At 36.4% G+C, this 21,610-nt stretch overlaps 1 protein-coding gene across 1 annotated transcript; it reads right to left on the bottom strand.

Moving 5' to 3' along the window:
* Positions 1-1,770: 1,770 nt before the first annotated feature.
* On the bottom strand, positions 1,771-21,226 carry LOC131944472 (CWF19-like protein 2). The gene is made up of 18 exons (XM_059305103.1): positions 21,121-21,226; positions 19,346-19,460; positions 18,812-18,891; positions 18,547-18,627; positions 18,309-18,428; positions 17,756-17,959; positions 16,420-17,410; positions 16,140-16,276; positions 15,755-16,018; positions 12,159-12,233; positions 10,209-10,274; positions 9,409-9,514; positions 9,168-9,256; positions 8,876-8,992; positions 8,488-8,643; positions 7,643-7,723; positions 2,869-2,970; positions 1,771-2,327 (listed from the first exon to the last, which is right to left on the bottom strand). The coding sequence occupies exons 1-18, from the start codon at positions 21,211-21,213 to the stop codon at positions 2,178-2,180; spliced, it is 3,027 nt and encodes a 1,008-aa protein (XP_059161086.1). The 5' UTR covers positions 21,214-21,226; the 3' UTR covers positions 1,771-2,177.
* Positions 21,227-21,610: the final 384 nt, after the last annotated feature.

Raw genomic sequence — 21,610 nt, 5'->3', positions numbered from 1 at the left:
CAGCAATTATTGATGGCACAGGTAACAGCAATTATTGATGGCACAGGTAATAGCAATTATTGATGGCACAGGTAATAGCAATTATTGATGGCACAGGTAATAGCAATTATTGATGGCACAGGTAATAGCAATTATTGATGGCACAGGTAACAGCAATTATTGATGGCACAGGTAATAGCAATTATTGATGGCACAGGTAATAGCAATTATTGATGGCACAGGTAATAGCAATTATTGATGGCACAGGTAACAGCAATTATTGATGGCACAGGTAATAGCAATTATTGATGGCTGATGTAACAACAATTATTGATGGCACAGGTAACAGCAATTATTGATGGCACAGGTAACAGCAATTATTGATGGCTCAGGTAACAGCAATTATCTATGACCTACGATAACAGCAATTATCGATGACCTAAGGTAACAGCAATTATTAATGACCTAAGCTAACAACATGTATGACTGGCCACCAATAGAGGTCCATCAGAAGGGTACCCACACATCATCAGCCTAAAAATATGTTCTCCTAAAACATATTCTACATAGTCCAGCACCCCTAAACACCCCCTCCCTATACACACACACTCACACACACATTGCTACACATCACCAAAATAAAATACCCCAAAGATCGAGCCAATCCAAATCTCAAATCTAAGCCTAAATTGTATAAGAAAAGTATTTTTGTCCTGCTGAGTCGCCGCTCTTTGAAGCTGGGCACAGTGCTGCTCAATTTTCGCTTCTTCCGCCATCGATCGGCGCGGGTATTTAAAGTTGCTCAGCAAATATTTGCGCGCCACAAGTGCTCCTCTGTGCTGATGGACTATATACAAATAGCATTAGAAGCCCCACGCTTCGAGTCCCTTTGATCTCTTGATAACTCTGTGTGTTTTATGGTGTGTTTCGTGTGTTTCCAGGATGGGATGAAAAGGGGAACCCACCATCGGGCCACCGTTTCAATATTTTCTTTCATTTGCATCGCTTATGGACTGGCAAAAACGACGTGGTCAAACGCCGACATACAATTTGCAATCTGCTTCCAACTTTCAAATGGAGGCCAATATGCTTCCAACTTTCAAATGGAGGCCAAATCAGGGAAACTAGAGGCTCCAAAAGTTGGGGATTGTAAAAAAAAAAATTATGATAAAAGATCATGAAACAGTTTCTGATTAAAAAGTTGAATCCAGTGGGCTGTCGTTACACGGAATCTGAGTTGATGGAAGTAAAGACGGCTGGGCTAAGTGCTGACTGCAATGTCTCTTAAAATGCTATGGTAAGAGAAACAGATGAACTCTACTTCATCTGCTCCATGACCGTGCCGTCTGAAAGAACTACATTAAACAGGATATGGATAACACGAATCTTGTCACTTAAAAGTAAATGTCTCGAAAGATTTTACCGATGTATAGATTGATTGGTTGGTGTCTCATCAGTCATATATGTCATTGATTGGTGTTTTTATCGGTGAAATCTGTCATTGGTTGGTGTTTTATCAATCAAATCTGTCATTGACCAGAGCTAGAAACATGGTTTATAATAGCGATATCTAAAGGCTTGTATCAACAGCAACCACTGCCTTATATGATAGTTCTAAATCCTAATCAAACATGTTCCTTGACCCCACTAACGTGTTCCTTGACCCCACAACAATGTGACTTGAGTAAAAGCTTATAATAAATGGGGTCTAAGAAAAAAATTAGATTTGTATTAAAAATTAATATGGCTTGCAAAAACAGTGATTTGTTATAAATAAGTGTAACAATAGAATAATTGCTAATTTGTTTATTCATGTTACTTAAAATTTGTATATCAAACTTTTGTATCAACTTCTGAAAACTTTAAAATCATCCAGACTCACTCTCCCTCAATCATCCGGTTTCAGTTCTCCAATCATTCAGTCTAACTCTCCCTCAATCATCACATCCATCCTTCAATCATCTGGTCTTTCTCCAATTATTCAGTCTTACTCTCATTCAATCATCACATCCATCCTTCAATCATCTGGTCATTCTCCAATCATTCAGTCTAACTCTCCCTCAATCATAACATCCATCCTTCAATCATCTGGGCTCTCAAACATCCAATCTGAATCTGCTCCTAAGTCCTAATGTCTCAAATCTCTTCAAAGGGGCTCCACATTTTTTCAAACTGCACAACTTTTGAGTCAAATTTCTTCAGTCGCCCAGGGTTAAGTTAGCCGTCCAATCAAAAGGTCTCCACATTTTTTCAAACTCCAGAACCTTCTGTCGCTGGTCCTCAAAGCTTTGCTTGTGTGGGTGTCTCCACAGTGTGGGCTCGGCATCCAACATTCCACCAACAATTTCCTGTACGTGACAAATGTTGGTTATTGTATGGCTAACAACTTGTATCACAACAGTCAGTACAAATGTTGGTTATTGTATGACTAACAACTTGTATCACAACAGTCAGTACAAATGTTGGTTATTGTATGGCTAACAACTTGTATCACAACAGTCAGTACAAATGTTGGTTATTGTATGGCTAACAACTTGCATCACAACAGTCAGTACAAATGTTGGTTATTGTATGGCTAACAACTTGTATCACAACAGTCAGTACAAATGTTGGTTATTGTATGGCTAACAACTTGTATCACACCAGTCAGTACAAATGTTGGTTATTGTATGGCTAACAACTTGTATCACAACAGTGGGTCACATTTTCACACCTCCATTAGCCAACAAACTTATTTGTCTGGGACTAAATTGTTAGAGACTTGACTTATGAACTATTTCAACAACCTTCACAGGGGAGACAACTTTAATAAATACAATCAGCAGTTAAAGGGATGCCAGGGGCAGGCAACTATTCTGGTTCAAACCTGTAAACATCCATTTCACTTACCCTTCCAAAATATGCTGTGAATTTGGCCTCGTCCTCAATAACTGTAGCGTATCCCCCGTCTAGACCAAAATCTACACTAAAATATGGGAAACCTTTTGGTATCTGGAGAGAGAAAATATGTGTGTTAAAGGGCAGGTTCACACATCTATTAGAGCATTTCTTGCTTCTGGTGCAACCAAGCAATTGGTCAAGTTTTAAGCACTTGATTTATTCTAAACTTTTAAATGTCCACAACAATGTACTGACCACATGTCTAACAATGAACTTAAAAACTGTACTGACCACATGTCTGACCAACAATAAACTTAAAAACTGTACTGACCACATGTCTAACAATAAACTTAAAAACTGTACTGACCACATGTCTAACAATAAACTTAAAAACTGTACTCACCACATGTCTAACAATAAACTTAAAAACTGTACTGACCACATGTCTAACAATGAACTTAAAAACTGTACTGACCACATGTCTGACCAACAATGAACTAAAAAACTGTACTAACCACAAGCCTAACAATGAACTAAAAAACTGTACTGACTACATGTCTGACCAACAATAAACTTATAAACTGTTCTGACCACATGACCAACAATAAACTTAAAAACTGTACTGACCACATGTCTAACAATGAACTTAAAAACTGTACTGACCACATGTCTGACCAACAATGAACTAAAAAACTGTACTAACCACAAGCCTAACAATGAACTAAAAAACTGTACTGACCACATGTCTGACCAACAATAAACTTAAAAACTGTACTGACCACATGTCTGACCAACAATAAACTTAAAAACTGTTCTGACCACATGTCTAACAATGAACTAAAAAACTGTACTGACCACATGTCTAACAATGAACTAAAAAACTGTACTGACCACATGTCTAACAATGAACTAAAAAACTGTACTGACCACATGTCTAACAATAAACTAAAAAACTGTACTGACAATATGTCTGACCAACAATAAACTTAAAAACTGTACTGACCACATGTCTAACAATAAACTTAAAAACTGTACTGACCACATGTCTGACCAACAATAAACTTAAAAACTGTACTGACCACATGTCTGACCAACAATGAACTTAAAAACTGTACTGACCACATGTCTGACCAACAATGAACTTAAAAACTGTACTGACCACATGTCTGACCAACAATAAACTTAAAAACTGTTCTGACCACATGTCTAACAATGAACTAAAAAACTGTACTGACCACATGTCTAACAATGAACTAAAAAACTGTACTGACCACATGTCTAACAATGAACTAAAAAACTGTACTGACCACATGACCAACAATAAACTTAAAAACTGTACTGACCACATGTCTAACAATAAACTTAAAAACTGTACTGACCACATGTCTAACAATGAACTTAAAAACTGTACTGACCACATGTCTGACCAACAATGAACTTAAAAACTGTACTGACCACATGTCTAACAATAAACTTAAAAACTGTACTGACCACATGACTAACAATGAACTAAAAAACTGTACTGACCACATGTCTAACAATAAACTAAAAAACTGTACTGACCACATGTCTGACCAACAATAAACTTAAAAACTGTACTGACCACATGTCTAACAATGAACTTAAAAACTGTACTGACCACATGTCTAACAATGAACTAAAAAACTGTACTGACCACATGTCTAACAATAAACTTAAAAACTGTACTGACCACATGACTAACAATGAACTAAAAAACTGTACTGACCACATGTCTGACCAACAATAAACTTAAAAACTGTACTGACCACATGTCTAACAATAAACTTAAAAACTGTACTGACCACATGTCTAACAATAAACTTAAAAACTGTACTGACCACATGTCTGACCAACAATAAACTTAAAAACTGTACTGACCACATGTCTGACCAACAATGAACTTAAAAACTGTACTGACCACATGTCTAACAATGAACTAAAAAACTGTACTGACCACATGTCTAACAATGAACTTAAAAACTGTACTGACCACATGACTAACAATAAACTTAAAAACTGTACTGACCACATGTCTAACAATAAACTTAAAAACTGTACTGACCACATGTCTAACAATAAACTTAAAAACTGTACTGACCACATGTCTGACCAACAATAAACTTAAAAACTGTACTGACCACATGTCTGACCAACAATGAACTAAAAAACTGTACTAACCACAAGCCTAACAATGAACTAAAAAACTGTACTGACCACATGTCTGACCAACAATAAACTTAAAAACTGTACTGACCACATGTCTGACCAACAATAAACTTAAAAACTGTTCTGACCACATGTCTGACCAACAATAAACTTAAAAACTGTTCTGACCACATGTCTGACCAACAATGAACTAAAAAACTGTACTGACCACATGTCTAACAATAAACGTAAAAACTGTACTGACCACATGTCTAACAATAAACTTATAAACTGTTCTGACCACATGACCAACAATAAACTTAAAAACTGTACTGACCACATGTCTAACAATAAACTTAAAAACTGTACTGACCACATGTCTAACAATAAACTTAAAAACTGTACTGACCACATGACTAACAATAAACTTAAAAACTGTACTGACCACATGTCTAACAATAAACTTAAAAACTGTACTGACCACATGTCTAACAATAAACTTAAAAACTGTACTGACCACATGTCTAACAATAAACTTAAAAACTGTACTGACCACATGTCTAACAATAAACTTAAAAACTGTACTGACCACATGTCTAACAATAAACTTAAAAACTGTACTGACCACATGTCTAACAATAAACTTAAAAACTGTACTGACCACATGTCTAACAATAAACTTAAAAACTGTACTGACCACATGTCTAACAATAAACTTAAAAACTGTACTGACCACATATCTAACAACAAACTAAAAAACTGTACTGACCACATGTCTGACCAACAATAAACTTAAAAACTGTACTGACCACATGTCTAACAATAAACTTAAAAACTGTACTGACCACATGTCTAACAATAAACTTAAAAACTGTACTGACCACATGTCTGACCAACAATAAACTTAAAAACTGTACTGACCACATATCTAACAATAAACGTAAAAACTGTACTGACCACATGTCTAACAATAAACTTAAAAACTGTACTGACCACATGTCTAACAATAAACTTAAAAACTGTACTGACCACATGTCTGACCAACAATGAACTTAAAAACTGTACTGACCACATGTCTAACAATAAACTTAAAAACTGTACTGACCACATGACTAACAATGAACTAAAAAACTGTACTGACCACATGACTAACAATGAACTAAAAAACTGTACTGACCACATGTCTGACCAACAATGAACTTAAAAACTGTACTGACCACATGTCTAACAATAAACGTAAAAACTGTACTGACCACATGTCTAACAATAAACTTAAAAACTGTACTGACCACATGTCTGACCAACAATGAACTTAAAAACTGTACTGACCACATGTCTAACAATAAACTTAAAAACTGTACTGACCACATGTCTAACAATGAACTTAAAAACTGTACTGACCACATGACTAACAATGCACTAAAAAACTGTACTGACCACATGTCTGACCAACAATGAACTTAAAAACTGTACTGACCACATGTCTAACAATAAACTTAAAAACTGTACTGACCACATGACTAACAATGAACTAAAAAACTGTACTGACCACATGTCTAACAATAAACGTAAAAACTGTACTGACCACATGTCTAACAATAAACTTAAAAACTGTTCTGACCACATGTCTGACCAACAATAAACTTAAAAACTGTACTGACCACATGTCTGACCAACAATGAACTTAAAAACTGTACTGACCACATGTCTAACAATAAACTTAAAAACTGTACTGACCACATGTCTAACAATAAACTTAAAAACTGTACTGACCACATGTCTAACAATAAACTTAAAAACTGTACTGACCACATGTCTAACAATAAACTTAAAAACTGTACTGACCACATGACTAACAATGAACTAAAAAACTGTACTGACCACATGTCTGACCAACAATGAACTTAAAAACTGTACTGACCACATGTCTAACAATAAACTTAAAAACTGTACTGACCACATGACTAACAATGAACTAAAAAACTGTACTGACCACATGTCTAACAATAAACTTAAAAACTGTACTGACCACATGTCTAACAATAAACTTAAAAACTGTACTGACCACATGTCTAACAATAAACGTAAAAACTGTACTGACCACATGCCTAACAATAAACTTAAAAACTGTACTGACCACATGTCTAACAATAAACTTAAAAACTGTACTGACCACATGTCTAACAATAAACTTAAAAACTGTACTGACCACATGACTAACAATGAACTTAAAAACTGTACTGACCACATGTCTGACCAACAATAAACTTAAAAACTGTACTGACCACATGTCTGACCAACAATGAACTTAAAAACTGTACTGACCACATGTCTAACAATAAACTTAAAAACTGTTCTGACCACATGACCAACAATAAACTTAAAAACTGTACTGACCACATGTCTAACAATGAACTTAAAAACTGTACTGACCACATGTCTGACCAACAATGAACTTAAAAACTGTACTGACCACATGTCTAACAATAAACGTAAAAACTGTACTGACCACATGACTAACAATAAACTTAAAAACTGTACTGACCACATGTCTAACAATAAACTTAAAAACTGTACTGACCACATGTCTAACAATGAACTTAAAAACTGTACTGACCACATGTCTGACATCTTTCTGTCTGAGACTGTGAAGTTTTTTGTTGTCTGACCACTCAGGGCCTGCCTCTTGGATGGCTTTCTGAAGGTTCAAACATTGATCACATTAGGAACACGACAAACTTTTCATAATGACACAGACAGAAATAAGAAAATTATTTATATTTAGTGAATAAAAGATTATAGTACAAGTTAAAGTTTAAACATTTATGAATGGGATGGATTTTTGAAAAAGTATAGTTTAAAACAGGGGTCTCCAAACTACGGCCCGCGAGGTCCTCTTATCCGGCCCGCGGAGATCTTTTTGTCCACAGAAAAAAAGTTTGTTGGTGATGGCTGAGGAACTTTGCCCAGAAAAATCAAAGACATGCCTGGAAGAAACTGGCCCCCAAACTGAAATTTGATAGTTAATGCGGCCCTCGGGCTGAAAAGTTTGGAGACCCCTGGTTTAAAACATGGATAGATCAAAACAAATTGAGTCTAGGCTAACAAGTACAGTAAATCATGTTAGTAGGAGAATAAAATGATGTTGGTAGGAGAATAAGATGATGTTGGTAGGAGAATAAGATGATGTTGGTAGGAAAATAAGATGATGTTGGTAGTAGATTAAGATGATGTTGGTAGGAGAATAAGATGATGTTGGTAGGAGAATAAGATGATGTTAGTAGAAGAATAAGATGATGTTGGTAGTAGAATAAGATGATGTTGGTAGGAGAATAAGATGATGTTAGTAGAAGAATAAGATGATGTTGGTAGGAGAATAAGATGATGTTGGTAGTAGAATAAGATGATGTTGGTAGGAGAATAAAATGATGTTGGTAGGAGAATAAGATGATGGTTTATTACTTTAAAATAAATGGGAGCTAAATCTCCCAGCTCCTTATCCAATGGGATACATTCAAACGCTGTGTGGGGGAAGTGTTTCAGGTGCATCACAGTTTCCATGACAACAACATCTTGGCCTTGTGAGGTGAACATCTGGACTAGACTTTTTCTAAACGTCTGCCATGAATGGAGGGAAAAAGTATTTTACATGTAACTTTTTCTAAATTTCTTGGTTTGGCATGAAAGGGAGGGAAAAAATATTTTACTTGTAACTTTCTAAACGTCTAGGTTTGGCATGAAAGGGAGGGAATAAATATTTTACACGTAACTTGTTTAAGGACATGAGAATTTGAAAGAAAGTAAATTGTAGAATTAAGTTCCATCTAACAAAGTATGAGGACAAGTGTACCTGCATCTCCCGCCAGACATCTTCATCCATGCTTGTAGCAGATGACACATGGTGAATAGGGACAACAAAACAGTGGCCCTCTGTCAAGGAGCGGTGGGGAGGCAAGCACAGATAACTCTGTATAAAAGTTCAATTTCAGGAATTTACAAATGATTAGCATGAAAAATCCTTTATACTAGCAGATAACTATGAGAACCTATCTACGAAAAAAGTGTAACATTTTATTCTGTGGCATATTGACATGAATAGGGCTTGACACAAGATTTTTTCTCTTATAAACAAAGTGACTCACCTTTGACCCTATGGCAATGATGAGGTGTTTGGGAACCTTCTTGAGGCACCTGGTACACTTGTCCATGGCTGAGCTCATCTTCTTGTGTTCTGCAACAGTGTTGTTTGTAGTTTAACTTGTGCAGTCATAATTTTTTTTTTTTTTTTTTTTTTTTTAACTTTTCCAGTCGTATATATTTTTTTACTTTAACATGACTTTGACCATTTAAGCTGAAATATTTTTAGTTGACAAAGGAAGTTACCAAAAATAGCAGCAGCCTTGTCCCTTGTAGCAGCTTGCTCAGCGTGTTGTTTGATGGCAGCTTTTGTCAGGAAAATGTCGTCAACATCCATGTCTTTGTCATGTGACTAGACAAGTTAAAGCAAATATTTTAATCATCAACATCCATGTCTTTGTCATGTGACTAGACAAGTTAAAGCAAATATTTTAATCATCAACATCCATGTCTTTGTCATGTGACTAGACAAGTTAAAGCAAATATTTTAATCATCAACATCCATGTCTTTGTCATGTGACTAGACAAGTTAAAGAAAATATTTTAATCATCAACATCCATGTCTTTGTCATGTGACTAGATTTTATCATGTGACTAGACAAGTTAAAGCAAATATTTTAATCATCAACATCCATGTCTTTGTCATGTGACTAGATTTTGTCATGTGACTAGACAAGTTAAAGCAAATATTTTAATCATCAACATCCATGTCTTTGTCGTGTGACTAGATTTTGTCATGTGACTAGACAAGTTAAAGCAAATATTTTAATCATCAACATCCATGTCTTTGTCGTGTGACTAGATTTTGTCATGTGACTAGACAAGTTAAAGCAAATATTTTAATCATCAACATCCATGTCTTTGTCATGTGACTAGATTTTGTCATGTGACTTGACAAGTTAAAGCAAATATTTTAATCATCAACATCCATGTTTTTGTCATGTGACTAGATTTTATCATGTGACTAAACAAGGGCAAATATAAAACAAAAAAAAATTAATAAAACAATCTAGACTAGCTGACCTATCATAAGTTCTAGTACTTACCCTACCAGCCAACCTGGCAAACATAGAATTCTGATCTTCTGCTGTGCCAGCTTTTTCCCTCTCAACCTGAAGATATGTCAAATAAGTGTTAGCTTAGAGCGATTGTATCTGGCTAAAGTACACAAGTAACCTGAGAACTATGCAGCAGCTATAAGTGTTAGCTTGGAGAAAGTGTATCTGGCTAAAGTACACAAGTAACCTGAGAACTATGCACCAGCTATAAGTGTTAGCTTGGAGCAATTGTATCTGGCTAAAGTACACAAGAAACCTGAGAACTATGCAGCAGTTATAGGTGTTAGCTTGGAGAAATTGTATCTGGCTAAAGTACACAAGTAACCTGAGAACTATGCAGCAGCTATAAGTGTTAGCTTGGAGAAATTGTATCTGGCTAAAGTACACAAGTAACCTGAGAACTACGCAGCAGCTATAAGTGTTAGCTTGGAGAAATTGTATCTGGCTAAAGTACACAAGTAACCTGAGAACAACGCAGCAGCTATAAGTGTTAGCTTGGAGAAATTGTATCTGGCTAAAGTACACAAGTAACCTGAGAACTATGCAGCAGCTATAAGTGTTAGCTTGGAGAAATTGTACCTGGCTAAAGTACACAAGTAACCTGAGAACTATGCACCAGCTATAAGTGTTAGCTTGGAGAAAGTGTATCTGGCTAAAGTACACAAGTAACCTGAGAACTATGCACCAGCTATAAGTGTTAGCTTGGAGAAATTGTATCTGGCTAAAGTACACAAGAAACCTGAGAACTATGCAGCAGTTATAGGTGTTAGCTTGGAGAAATTGTATCTGGCTAAAGTACACAAGTAACCTGAGAACTATGCAGCAGTTATAGGTGTTAGCTTGGAGAAATTGTATCTGGCTAAAGTACACAAGTAACCTGAGAACTATGCAGCAGCTATAAGTGTTAGCTTGGAGAAATTGTATCTGGCTAAAGTACACAAGTAACCTGAGAACTACGCAGCAGCTATAAGTGTTAGCTTGGAGAAATTGTATCTGGCTAAAGTACACAAGTAACCTGAGAACAACGCAGCAGCTATAAGTGTTAGCTTGGAGAAATTGTATCTGGCTAAAGTACACAAGTAACCTGAGAACTATGCAGCAGCTATAAGTGTTAGCTTGGAGAAATTGTACCTGGCTAAAGTACACAAGTAACCTGAGAACTATGCACCAGCTATAAGTGTTAGCTTGGAGAAAGTGTATCTGGCTAAAGTACACAAGTAACCTGAGAACTATGCACCAGCTATAAGTGTTAGCTTGGAGAAATTGTATCTGGCTAAAGTACACAAGAAACCTGAGAACTATGCAGCAGTTATAGGTGTTAGCTTGGAGAAATTGTATCTGGCTAAAGTACACAAGTAACCTGAGAACTACGCAGCAGCTATAAGTGTTAGCTTGGAGAAATTGTACCTGGCTAAAGTACACAAGTAACCTGAGAACTATGCACCAGCTATAAGTGTTAGCTTGGAGAAAGTGTATCTGGCTAAAGTACACAAGAAACCTGAGAACTATGCAGCAGTTATAGGTGTTAGCTTGGAGAAATTGTACCTGGCTAAAGTACACAAGAAACCTGAGAACTATGCAGCAGTTATAAGTGTTAGCTTGGAGAAATTGTATCTGGCTAAAGTACACAAGTAACCTGAGAACTATGCAGCAGCTATAAGTGTTAGCTTGGAGCAATTGTATCTGGCTAAAGTACACAAGTAACCTGAGAACTATGCACCAGCTATAAGTGTTAGCTTGGAGCAATTGTATCTGGCTAAAGTACACAAGTAACCTGAGAACTATGCAGCAGCTATAAGTGTTAGCTTGGAGAAATTGTATCTGGCTAAAGTACACAAGTAACCTGAGAACTATGCAGCAGCTATAAGTGTTAGCTTGGAGAAATTGTATCTGGCTAAAGTACACAAGAAACCTGAGAACTTTGCAGCAGCTACTCACCAAAGTCTTGAGGTCAAACTGGTCATCATTATCAAAATAAATTGTCCTGTCCCCTGTCATACTGTGTGTGGGTACCTGGTGGACATACAACATTGGCTATATAGAGGAGGTGGACATACAACATTAGCTATATAGAGGTGGACATACAACATTAGCTATATAGAGGAGGTGGACATACAACATTAGCTATATAGAGGAGGTGGACATACAACATTGGCTATATAGAGGAGGTGGACATACAACATTAGCTATATAGAGGAGGTGGACATACAACATTAGCTATATAGAGGAGGTGGACATACAACATTAGCTATATAGAGGAGGTGGACATACAACATTAGCTATATAGAGGAGGTGGACATACAACATTAGCTATATAGAGGAGGTGGACATACAACATTAGCTATATAGAGGAGGTGGACATACAACATTAGCTATATAGAGGAGGTGGACATACAACATTAGCTATATAGAGGTGGACATACAACATTAGCTATATAGAGGAGGTGGACATACAACATTAGCTATATAGGAGGTGGACATACAACATTAGCTATATAGAGGAGATGGACATACAACATTAGCTATATAGAAGTGGACATACAACATTAGCTATATAGAGGAGATAGACATACAACATTAGCTATATATAGGAGATGGACATACAACATTAGCTATATAGAGGAGGTGGACATACAACATTAGCTATATAGAGGAGGTGGACATACAACATTAGCTATATAGAGGAGGTGGACATACAACATTAGCTATATAGGGGAGGTGGACATACAACATTAGCTATATAGAGGAGGTGGACATACAACATTAGGTATATAGAGGAGGTGGACATACAACATTAGCTATATAGAGGAGGTGGACATACAACATTAGCTATATAGAGGAGGTGGACATACAACATTAGCTAGATAGAGGAGGTGGACATACAACACTAGCTGCATCCCGTGCTCCGCCACGGTAAATCTTTTTTAAATGTACCAACTTTGGAACAGAACAAAACAAACAAAAACAACACAAACACAAAAAACACAACCACAAACACAACACAACCACAACACAACCACAACACAACCACAACACAACCACAACACAGCCATAACACAACCACAACACAGCCACAACACAACCACAACACAACCACAACACAACCACAACACAACCACAACACAACCACAACACAACCACAACACAACCACAACACAACCACAACACAACCACAAACACAACCACAACCACAACTACAACACAACCACAACAAAAACACAACCACAACAAAAACACAACCACAACACAGCCACAACACAACCACAACACAACCACAACACAACCAAAAATCAACCACAACACAACCACAACACAACCACAACACAACCAAAAAACAACCACAACACAACCAAAAAACAACCACAACACAACCACAACACAACCAAAAAAAAAAACAACACAACCACAACATTAGAATCACCACCAAACAACACGCTTTTTTAGGCGTCCGCGCCCAAAGAGAGCCTTTCCAACATTAAAAATTTAAGTCACATAAATAGATCCTACTCCATAACTTACAATAAAACAATGCGATGCAAATGAATGTACGGCAAGTGGTGTTTACTTTTATGCTTCTAAGAAAACACATTGGCAATGTAATTAGAATAACCACCGAAAAACACGCTTTTCCCAGGCGTCCGCGCCTAGAGAGAGTCTTTCCAGCATTCTCTATACTATAATTATAAAATTTCACCATCTGTTAACACCAAAAAACAAAAACAAAAAATAGTGATTTTGAGAAATCATAGACTAATTAGAAAATAATATAAATAATCTTAACATTTTTCTCTTTTAATTATGAACCTTAACATAGACTAATCAATGCGGTAGTAATAAAAAAAAGATTAACTTAAATTATTGTTGAGTTAAATATATTTTTAAATTACCTCCCTTGAAAAAATTACCACAAAAAAAAAGTTGAATTAATTAGTTTTTTCGACCTACTTTTATGGAAATGTATCCATTTTTTCTAGGAATATAAACTAAAATGATATTTGACATTGATTTTTTTAATATGTTTTAGCAATGTGCGAATATTCAATATTTTCATAACGTTATGCAAAAAAGTAAACACAGTGGCATTTATAAAATAGCTCTATGCCGTTATATAAACGAACCCTACTCTATTACTTATAATAAGACACGGCGGTGCACTGAAAAGCACAGCATGGTGCGAATGTTTACTTTTATGGTTCCGAAAGCTATAGCGATGACAGAAGGAAGGAAGGAAGGAAGGACTGACACACGCTCAGCCCGCTTATATTATAGATTAGCTATATAGAGGTGGACATACAACATTAGCTATATAGAGGAGGTGGACATACAACATTTGCTATATAGAGGAGGTGGACATACAACATTAGCTATATAGAGGAGGTGGACATACAACATTAGCTATATAGAGGAGGTGGACATACAACATTAGCTATATAGAGGAGATGGACATACAACATTAGCTATATAGAGGTGGACATACAACATTAGCTATATAGAGGAGGTGGACATACAACATTAGCTATATAGAGGAGGTGGAGGTGGACATACAACATTAGCTATATAGTGGAGGTGGACATACAACATTAGCTATATAGTGGAGGTGGACATACAACATTAGCAATATAGAGGAGGTGGACATACAACATTAGCTATATAGGGGAGGTGGACATACAACATTAGCTATATAGGGGAGGTGGACATACAACTTTAGCTATATAGAGGAGGTGGACATACAACATTAGCTATATAGAGGAGGTGGACATACAACATTAGCTATATAGAGGAGGTGGACATACAACATTAGCTATATAGAGGAGGTGGACATACAACATTAGCTATATAGGGGAGGTGGACATACAACATTAGCTATATAGAGGAGGTGGACATACAACATTAGCTATATAGAGGAGGTGGACATACAACATTAGCTATATAGAGGAGGTGGACATAGAACATTAGCTATATAGAGGAGGTGGACATACAACATTAGCTATATAGGGGAGGTGGACATACAACATTAGCTATATAGAGGAGATGGACATACAACATTAGCTATATAGAGGAGGTGGACATACAACATTAGCTATATAGAGGAGGTGGACATACAACATTAGCTATATAGAGGAGGTGGACATACAACATTAGCTATATAGAGGAGGTGGACATACAACATTAGCTATATAGAGGAGGTGGACATACAACATTAGCTATATAGAGGAGGTGGACATACAACATTAGCTATATAGAGGAGGTGGACATACAACATTAGCTATATAGAGGATGTAGAGGAAAGGAAATACTTGATATATGTTGTACACAACCCATAAATAGCACAAAAATACCAACAACCCAGAAACACCACACAAACACTAACAAACAACAAAACAACACAAATACTAACAACCCACAAACACCACACAAACACAAACACCTTAAAAACAGCACAAAAATTCTAACAACTCACAAACACCACATAAATACCAACACCCCAGTACAACTATCCCCATATCACACAAACAAATTCTGACAGTACTTACAGTCTTCTTGCGTTTTTTCCCACTTGGGCCCCCCCACTGTTCACCAGATCCAGCGACCGGCCTGACCAGTCCTCCCTTGCTTGTCCGAGACAGAACAACCACGTTGTCCTCCTCTCCTTCCTCCTTGTGAGCCCTGGTCTTCCTCTCCCCACCCTGCTCCTTCCTTCTGTGACAGAAATCTGCCTGCTTCTCTCCCCCAGATTTTGAAGCTTCTCTCTGTTTTCTGGCATTTTCTAATTTCTCCTTCAGTTCTGCAGCTAAATCCTGACACAGTATTTCACAAATGTTAATTCAAAAATAAATTAAATTAGTGTTTAGGTAAAACCATAAAAGACCTTTTAATGTAAACAACTGGCATTAAATGAGCACACAGATAATAACTCACATTTTCTCCCATGATCTCAGCTCTTAAAATCTTTGCCGCCAATTCATTCAATTCTTCTTCACTTAAGATCTTTGCTGGTTCCTCGTGTTTCTTTTCTTCCTCTGATTCAGAAGAGCTCGCAGAACAAGCACTGTCATCTAAAATAAATGATTTACGTTTTTATTCCATGATTTTTTTTGTTGCAAACTTTGAATATTAATGTGAATTAAAAAAGGCACTAACTAGTCAGTATTCACTACAACAATTTGTGTAGTTTTTTGTTAAAAACTTGAACACTAACCTGAAGCAGATGAACTGGTAGATTTTCTTCTGATGTTCACCTTTTCAGCTTTCTTCTTCTCTTCTGTAGGCTGTTCTCTGACTGGCTGCACCACTGGCTTCTTCTTCCACGCAGGAGTGTCATCACCTGACTTCCCTCTACCCCCTTCACCACCTGACCTGCCTCTACCTCTATAAGAATCCTCTTCAGCATCTGAGGGTCTCACAAAGCCTTCTCTTCTATAAGAGTTGCGTCCAGGTGAAGACCTCTTCCTATGATCAGAATGGGAATTTTTTACATCCTCATCACTGTCAGATCCAGCAGGGAGACGAAAGCCAGACCTTTTGTCAGCTTTACCTTTATCAAAATCAGAAGCAGGGCGACGAAAGCCAGACCGTCTGGTATCTTTATCATCCTCATTATCAGATCCAGGGCGACGAAACCCAGATCTTCTATTATCTTTATCCTCATTATGATCAGAAGCAGGGCGACGAAAGCCAGGCCTTCTATTATTTTTATCCTCATCACTACCAGATCCAGGACGACGAAAGCCAGTTCTTCTATTATCTTTATCCTCATCACTACCAGATCCAGGACGACGAAAGCCAGTTCTTCTATTATCTTTATCCTCATCACTACCAGATCCAGGACGACGAAAGCCAGGCCTTCTATTATTTTTATCCTCATCACTACCAGATCCAGGACGACGAAAGCCAGATCTTCTATTATCCTTATCCTCATCACTATCAGATCCAGGACGACGAAAACCAGATCTTCTGTTATCTTTATCCTCATGTCTAGGCTGATCTCTGTGTGAATACCTGGAGTCACGATTTTGCTTTTCTGATGGATCATCCCTACGGCTTGTACCCATCTTTTCTTGAGTTCTGTCCATTTCATATTTCCTTGGCTCCTTTCTGCCCTCTATTCTGTCTCTGTTATCTTTCCTTTGAGCAACATCTTTTTGTTTCTTTTCTGCTTCCTCCAACATAGATTCAAGCTTTTTAAGAGACTGAAATATATAGAGAATAAAAAGTTGAGAAATTCATACATTCTATTGGATAATTTTACAAACTTTTAAAATGTATTGCACCCACTCACCCCCACCTCTCAGCTACCACTCCCCCCACCTCTCAGCTGCCACTAACCCCCCCCCCACCTCTCAGCTGCCACTTACCCCCCCCCCCCACCCACCTCTCAGCTGCCACTTACCCCCCCCCCCCCCACCCACCTCTCAGCTGCCACTTACCCCCCACCTCTCAGCTGCCACTTACCCCCCCCCCACCCACCTCTCAGCTGCCACTTACCCCCCACCTCTCAGCTGCCACTTACCCCCCACCTCTCAGCTGCCACTTACCCCCCACCTCTCAGCTGCCACTTCCTCTAAGCTCCTTCCTTCATCCTCAGCTTGCTGCTTACACCTACTGTAGGCTTTCCTTAACCAGGCAACTCCACCATCACCTGTGCCACTAGATGGCACCTTCACATCTTGACGACTATCTGGGAGACCTGTGCCACCATCTTTCCAGTAGGGGTTTAGTTCACGTACATGCCGGCCTGGCTTGAAAAAAATATCAAACTAAAATAAGTAAATACAGCTTTCTAAGAGCACTACACACAGCAGGGTTGTGTGGTTTAACTTATATTAGCATACAATTGCACTTACAAACAGTTATTAGTTCAGACCTTGCAACTATCTTATTTCTTGTAACTTATTACTAAAACAAAATGATTGTTATATTTCTTCAATCCTGATCAGAAATAACACTTTAAAAACATACCTTTTATTTACAGTAACATGAAACTGGTTTCTACTATATAGACCCTGTAAGTGATATCTTAGCTGTAGGTAATAAAATCGTTCTGTTACTAGCACTTTTAAAATGCAAACTAAATTCTGGAATCTTTACCTGTGTTAATTTTTCAACCTCCCTTCTGGCTTCTTCTTTGTCTTTCAAAATGGCATTTCGAATTTCTTGCCTAGAGGTGGTTGGTATCAGGTTAATTGGGGCTTCCATCCAGCTTTCACGCTAATGAAAATAGATTTCTAAACCATTAATTTTTACACATGATGTAAAACAACTAAATCATCAACTAAGTATTCAAACACGAGAATCATGATCTAAGAAACAAATAAAACTGATTTACTTGGAGTTGAGGTCCTTTAACTGAAGCAGGTCCATGGTTGGACTTGGAAACTTCTGTCCAAACTTCACCTTCACTTGCATTCTTTAAAAAAAAAATTCTCTTCATATTTTAATTTTTCCTTCAGTAAAATTTATTTTTTTTACTTTACTTAATTAAAATTTTATACTAAAAAACATTATACTGACCTAAAAGTTATTTAATTGTTATAATTTAAATAAAGTTATAATCTGGTGAACTTAATGCTAAAATTACATTAAATACATACACTATCATTTGATGCTGAACTTGATCGTTTTTTCTTTTTCTTTTTTGCTTTCTTCACTTTTTTCTTTTTTTCTTTTTCCACTTCCTGAATTACAATTTACAAAATCAATTTTTCTAATTATTTTTTTGAATAATTAATAAAATAAATTTTCAGTATTTTCACAGCCCAAAGTAGTAGGCCAATAGAAAATGGTAATAAAACCTAACATATATATAACTCATAGCTTAAACTACTAAAAGAAGAACAGTTTTTTGTTTTTGTTTCTGGCTTAAATTTTTGACAAAATGGTAACTTTTGTGATGTAGTCAAGTTGTGTAGTTTAAGTAATACTTTGCTGGTAGATCTAGTACTTGCCATTCCAAACTCTAGCCCAAACTAACAGCAAAAACAGCACACAAAAAACTCAATACAATAATGTGTTGCCAAGCCCTGTTACAGTTGCAGCAAATATAAAAGATAGGCAGTCCCAAATAAATTTTTTAATTTAATATTTATATTGCACTTTTCAATATAAAAATGACAGAAAAATGCAACCTGCCTTTTCTTCTTTATCAATGCGCTGTGTGACTGAATCAAGCATCCATGTTCCTTCACCTAATTTTCTTGCCCTTTCTTTCTTTGCCTCAGAGATTTCATATTTCTTTTTGGCCTTTTTTTTAAAAACACATTACAAATAGGTTTAATTAATATCAGCTAAATAAATAAACATAGGGCCCTAGCCTATTAAATATTTTATTACATTCTGAAAATAAGAAGCTTTCATTAGTAAGTGACTAAGTCAAAGCCAAAACTTTATAAGACTTTAGACTTTAGAGTTTAGAGTTTAGTTAGATAGAGTTAAGAGTTTTAATTAGGCTTTTTTTTACAGTATAGTACCATAGGCCCTTTAGCATATATTATCGGTAATCTATCGTTTTGGGTACGTAAAATCGCCCGCGGCTAGTAATGTACGAAAAAGTCACCTCATTGTCAAGGCTTTAATAGAAGTATATTTTGATATATTTGTGTCAAATATTATAGATAAATGAATAAATAACCTAAATCAATAGCTAAATATATCAATATAGGCAAAAAATTAACTTTTAACAGCAGTGTTTGCGAGCAGGATTTCCTATATAAACAGCAGCCATTTGTAAAATAGAGTTGCCTTCCCCTGATCTCGCGCTATAAGTTAACAAAGAAAGAACTTAAACAAGATGGCTGCTATAGTAAATGAGCATGGTTGCATCTGTTGGAAACATCGCTAGTATTCATTTATTATTGAAAAGTTTTAATTCAATTGTTTGAAAACAGGTACATAAATGAAACAAGGAAACATTTTTGTATTTTTCAAAACACAAATCCTCCTCAAAATGTGAAATAATTATTAAAATTTAAGGAGTCACCTGTTTTTCACATTACTAGTTGCGGGCGATTTTACGTACCCAAAACGATAGATTATTATTACCGGTCAGAACGTCCCCCCGTCGTGGCCTCAACCAACTGGCGACTTGTTGCATTGAGTTAAATATAAACTCAAAACAATAATAGATCTATAAACAATGTCCTTTCAGTAGGTTAGGCCTAGATCTAGATCTATAATTTATTGATTGTGAGAGTCAGTGAGTGGTCTCACTCAACGCTAGCGCGGCTAGGACATGACGGTAATCTATCGTTTTGGGTACGTAAAATCGCCCGCGGCTATTTATGTACGAAAACGTTACCTCATTGTCAAGGCTTTAATAGAGGTATATTGTCATACTTTTGTGTCAAATATTATAGAAATATAGATAAATGAATAATAAACCTAAATCAATGGCTAAATATATCGATATAGGCCAGAAATTAACTTTAAACAGCAGTGTCTGAGAGCAAGATTTGCTATATAAACAGCAGCCATTTGTAAAATAGAGTGACTTCCCCCTGAATCTGGCGCTAAAAGCTTATAAAAATAAAACTTAGACAAGATGGCTGCTATAGTAAATGAGCATGGTTGCATCTGTAGGAAACATCGCTAGTCTTCATTTATTACGGAAAAGTTTTAATTCAATTGTTTAAAAACAGGTACATAAATGAATCAAGGAAACATTTTTGAATTTTTTAAAACATAAATTCTCCTCAAAATGTGAAATAGTTATTAAAATTTAAGGAGTCACCTGTTTTTCACATTACAAATCGCGGGCGATTTTACGTACCCAAAACGATAGATTACCGACATGACATGAGTTGAGTACGACCCGACCCCAAATCGAAATATTAATAATAATTCGCCAGTACAGTAAATAATACTAGGTGAGTATTACGAACGGATTCAACGACTACTTTTGTACCTGTTCAAGTATTAACTGTCTGGCTTTTTTGTTCTCTTCTTTCTGGGCGTCTAATTCGTACACACTCTGAAAATTTTTGTATTTGTCAGACATGTTTACAGAAAGAAAACTTGCAAGGGACGTTATTCTAAATTTATTTTATAAAAATTTCGCAATTTTAATTTTAATAAACAAATAGCCCCCCCCCCCCCCCCCCCCCCCCCACACACCCCAGTCCTATTTAAATGAATTTAAAATAGACGACTATAATAATAGCCTATATATTATATTTTATATGCTTTATTTAAGTTTTTGTTCTAACAATACTGTTAGAATTTCTGTGTCCAACCAAACCCATATTTTTTCCAGCTACAATTGTTTATCAAGTAGATTATGTTTAAACTTAAAGAGAGGGTTTAGATTAGATCATTAGTCTCTAGGTAGGTAGTGATACAACTACTAGCATAAAAAAGGTTTGTTTTGACCTTTCAGTATTTTATAAGCACCAAAT

This window comes from Physella acuta, unplaced genomic scaffold (genome assembly GCF_028476545.2).
Source record: "Physella acuta isolate Inbredline_101_S28 unplaced genomic scaffold, ASM2847654v3 ptg000494l, whole genome shotgun sequence".
Classification (NCBI taxonomy): domain Eukaryota; kingdom Metazoa; phylum Mollusca; class Gastropoda; family Physidae; genus Physella; species Physella acuta.
The sequence above is the reverse complement of the archived record's forward strand: the minus strand, read 5'-3'. Positions and strand labels throughout refer to the sequence as shown.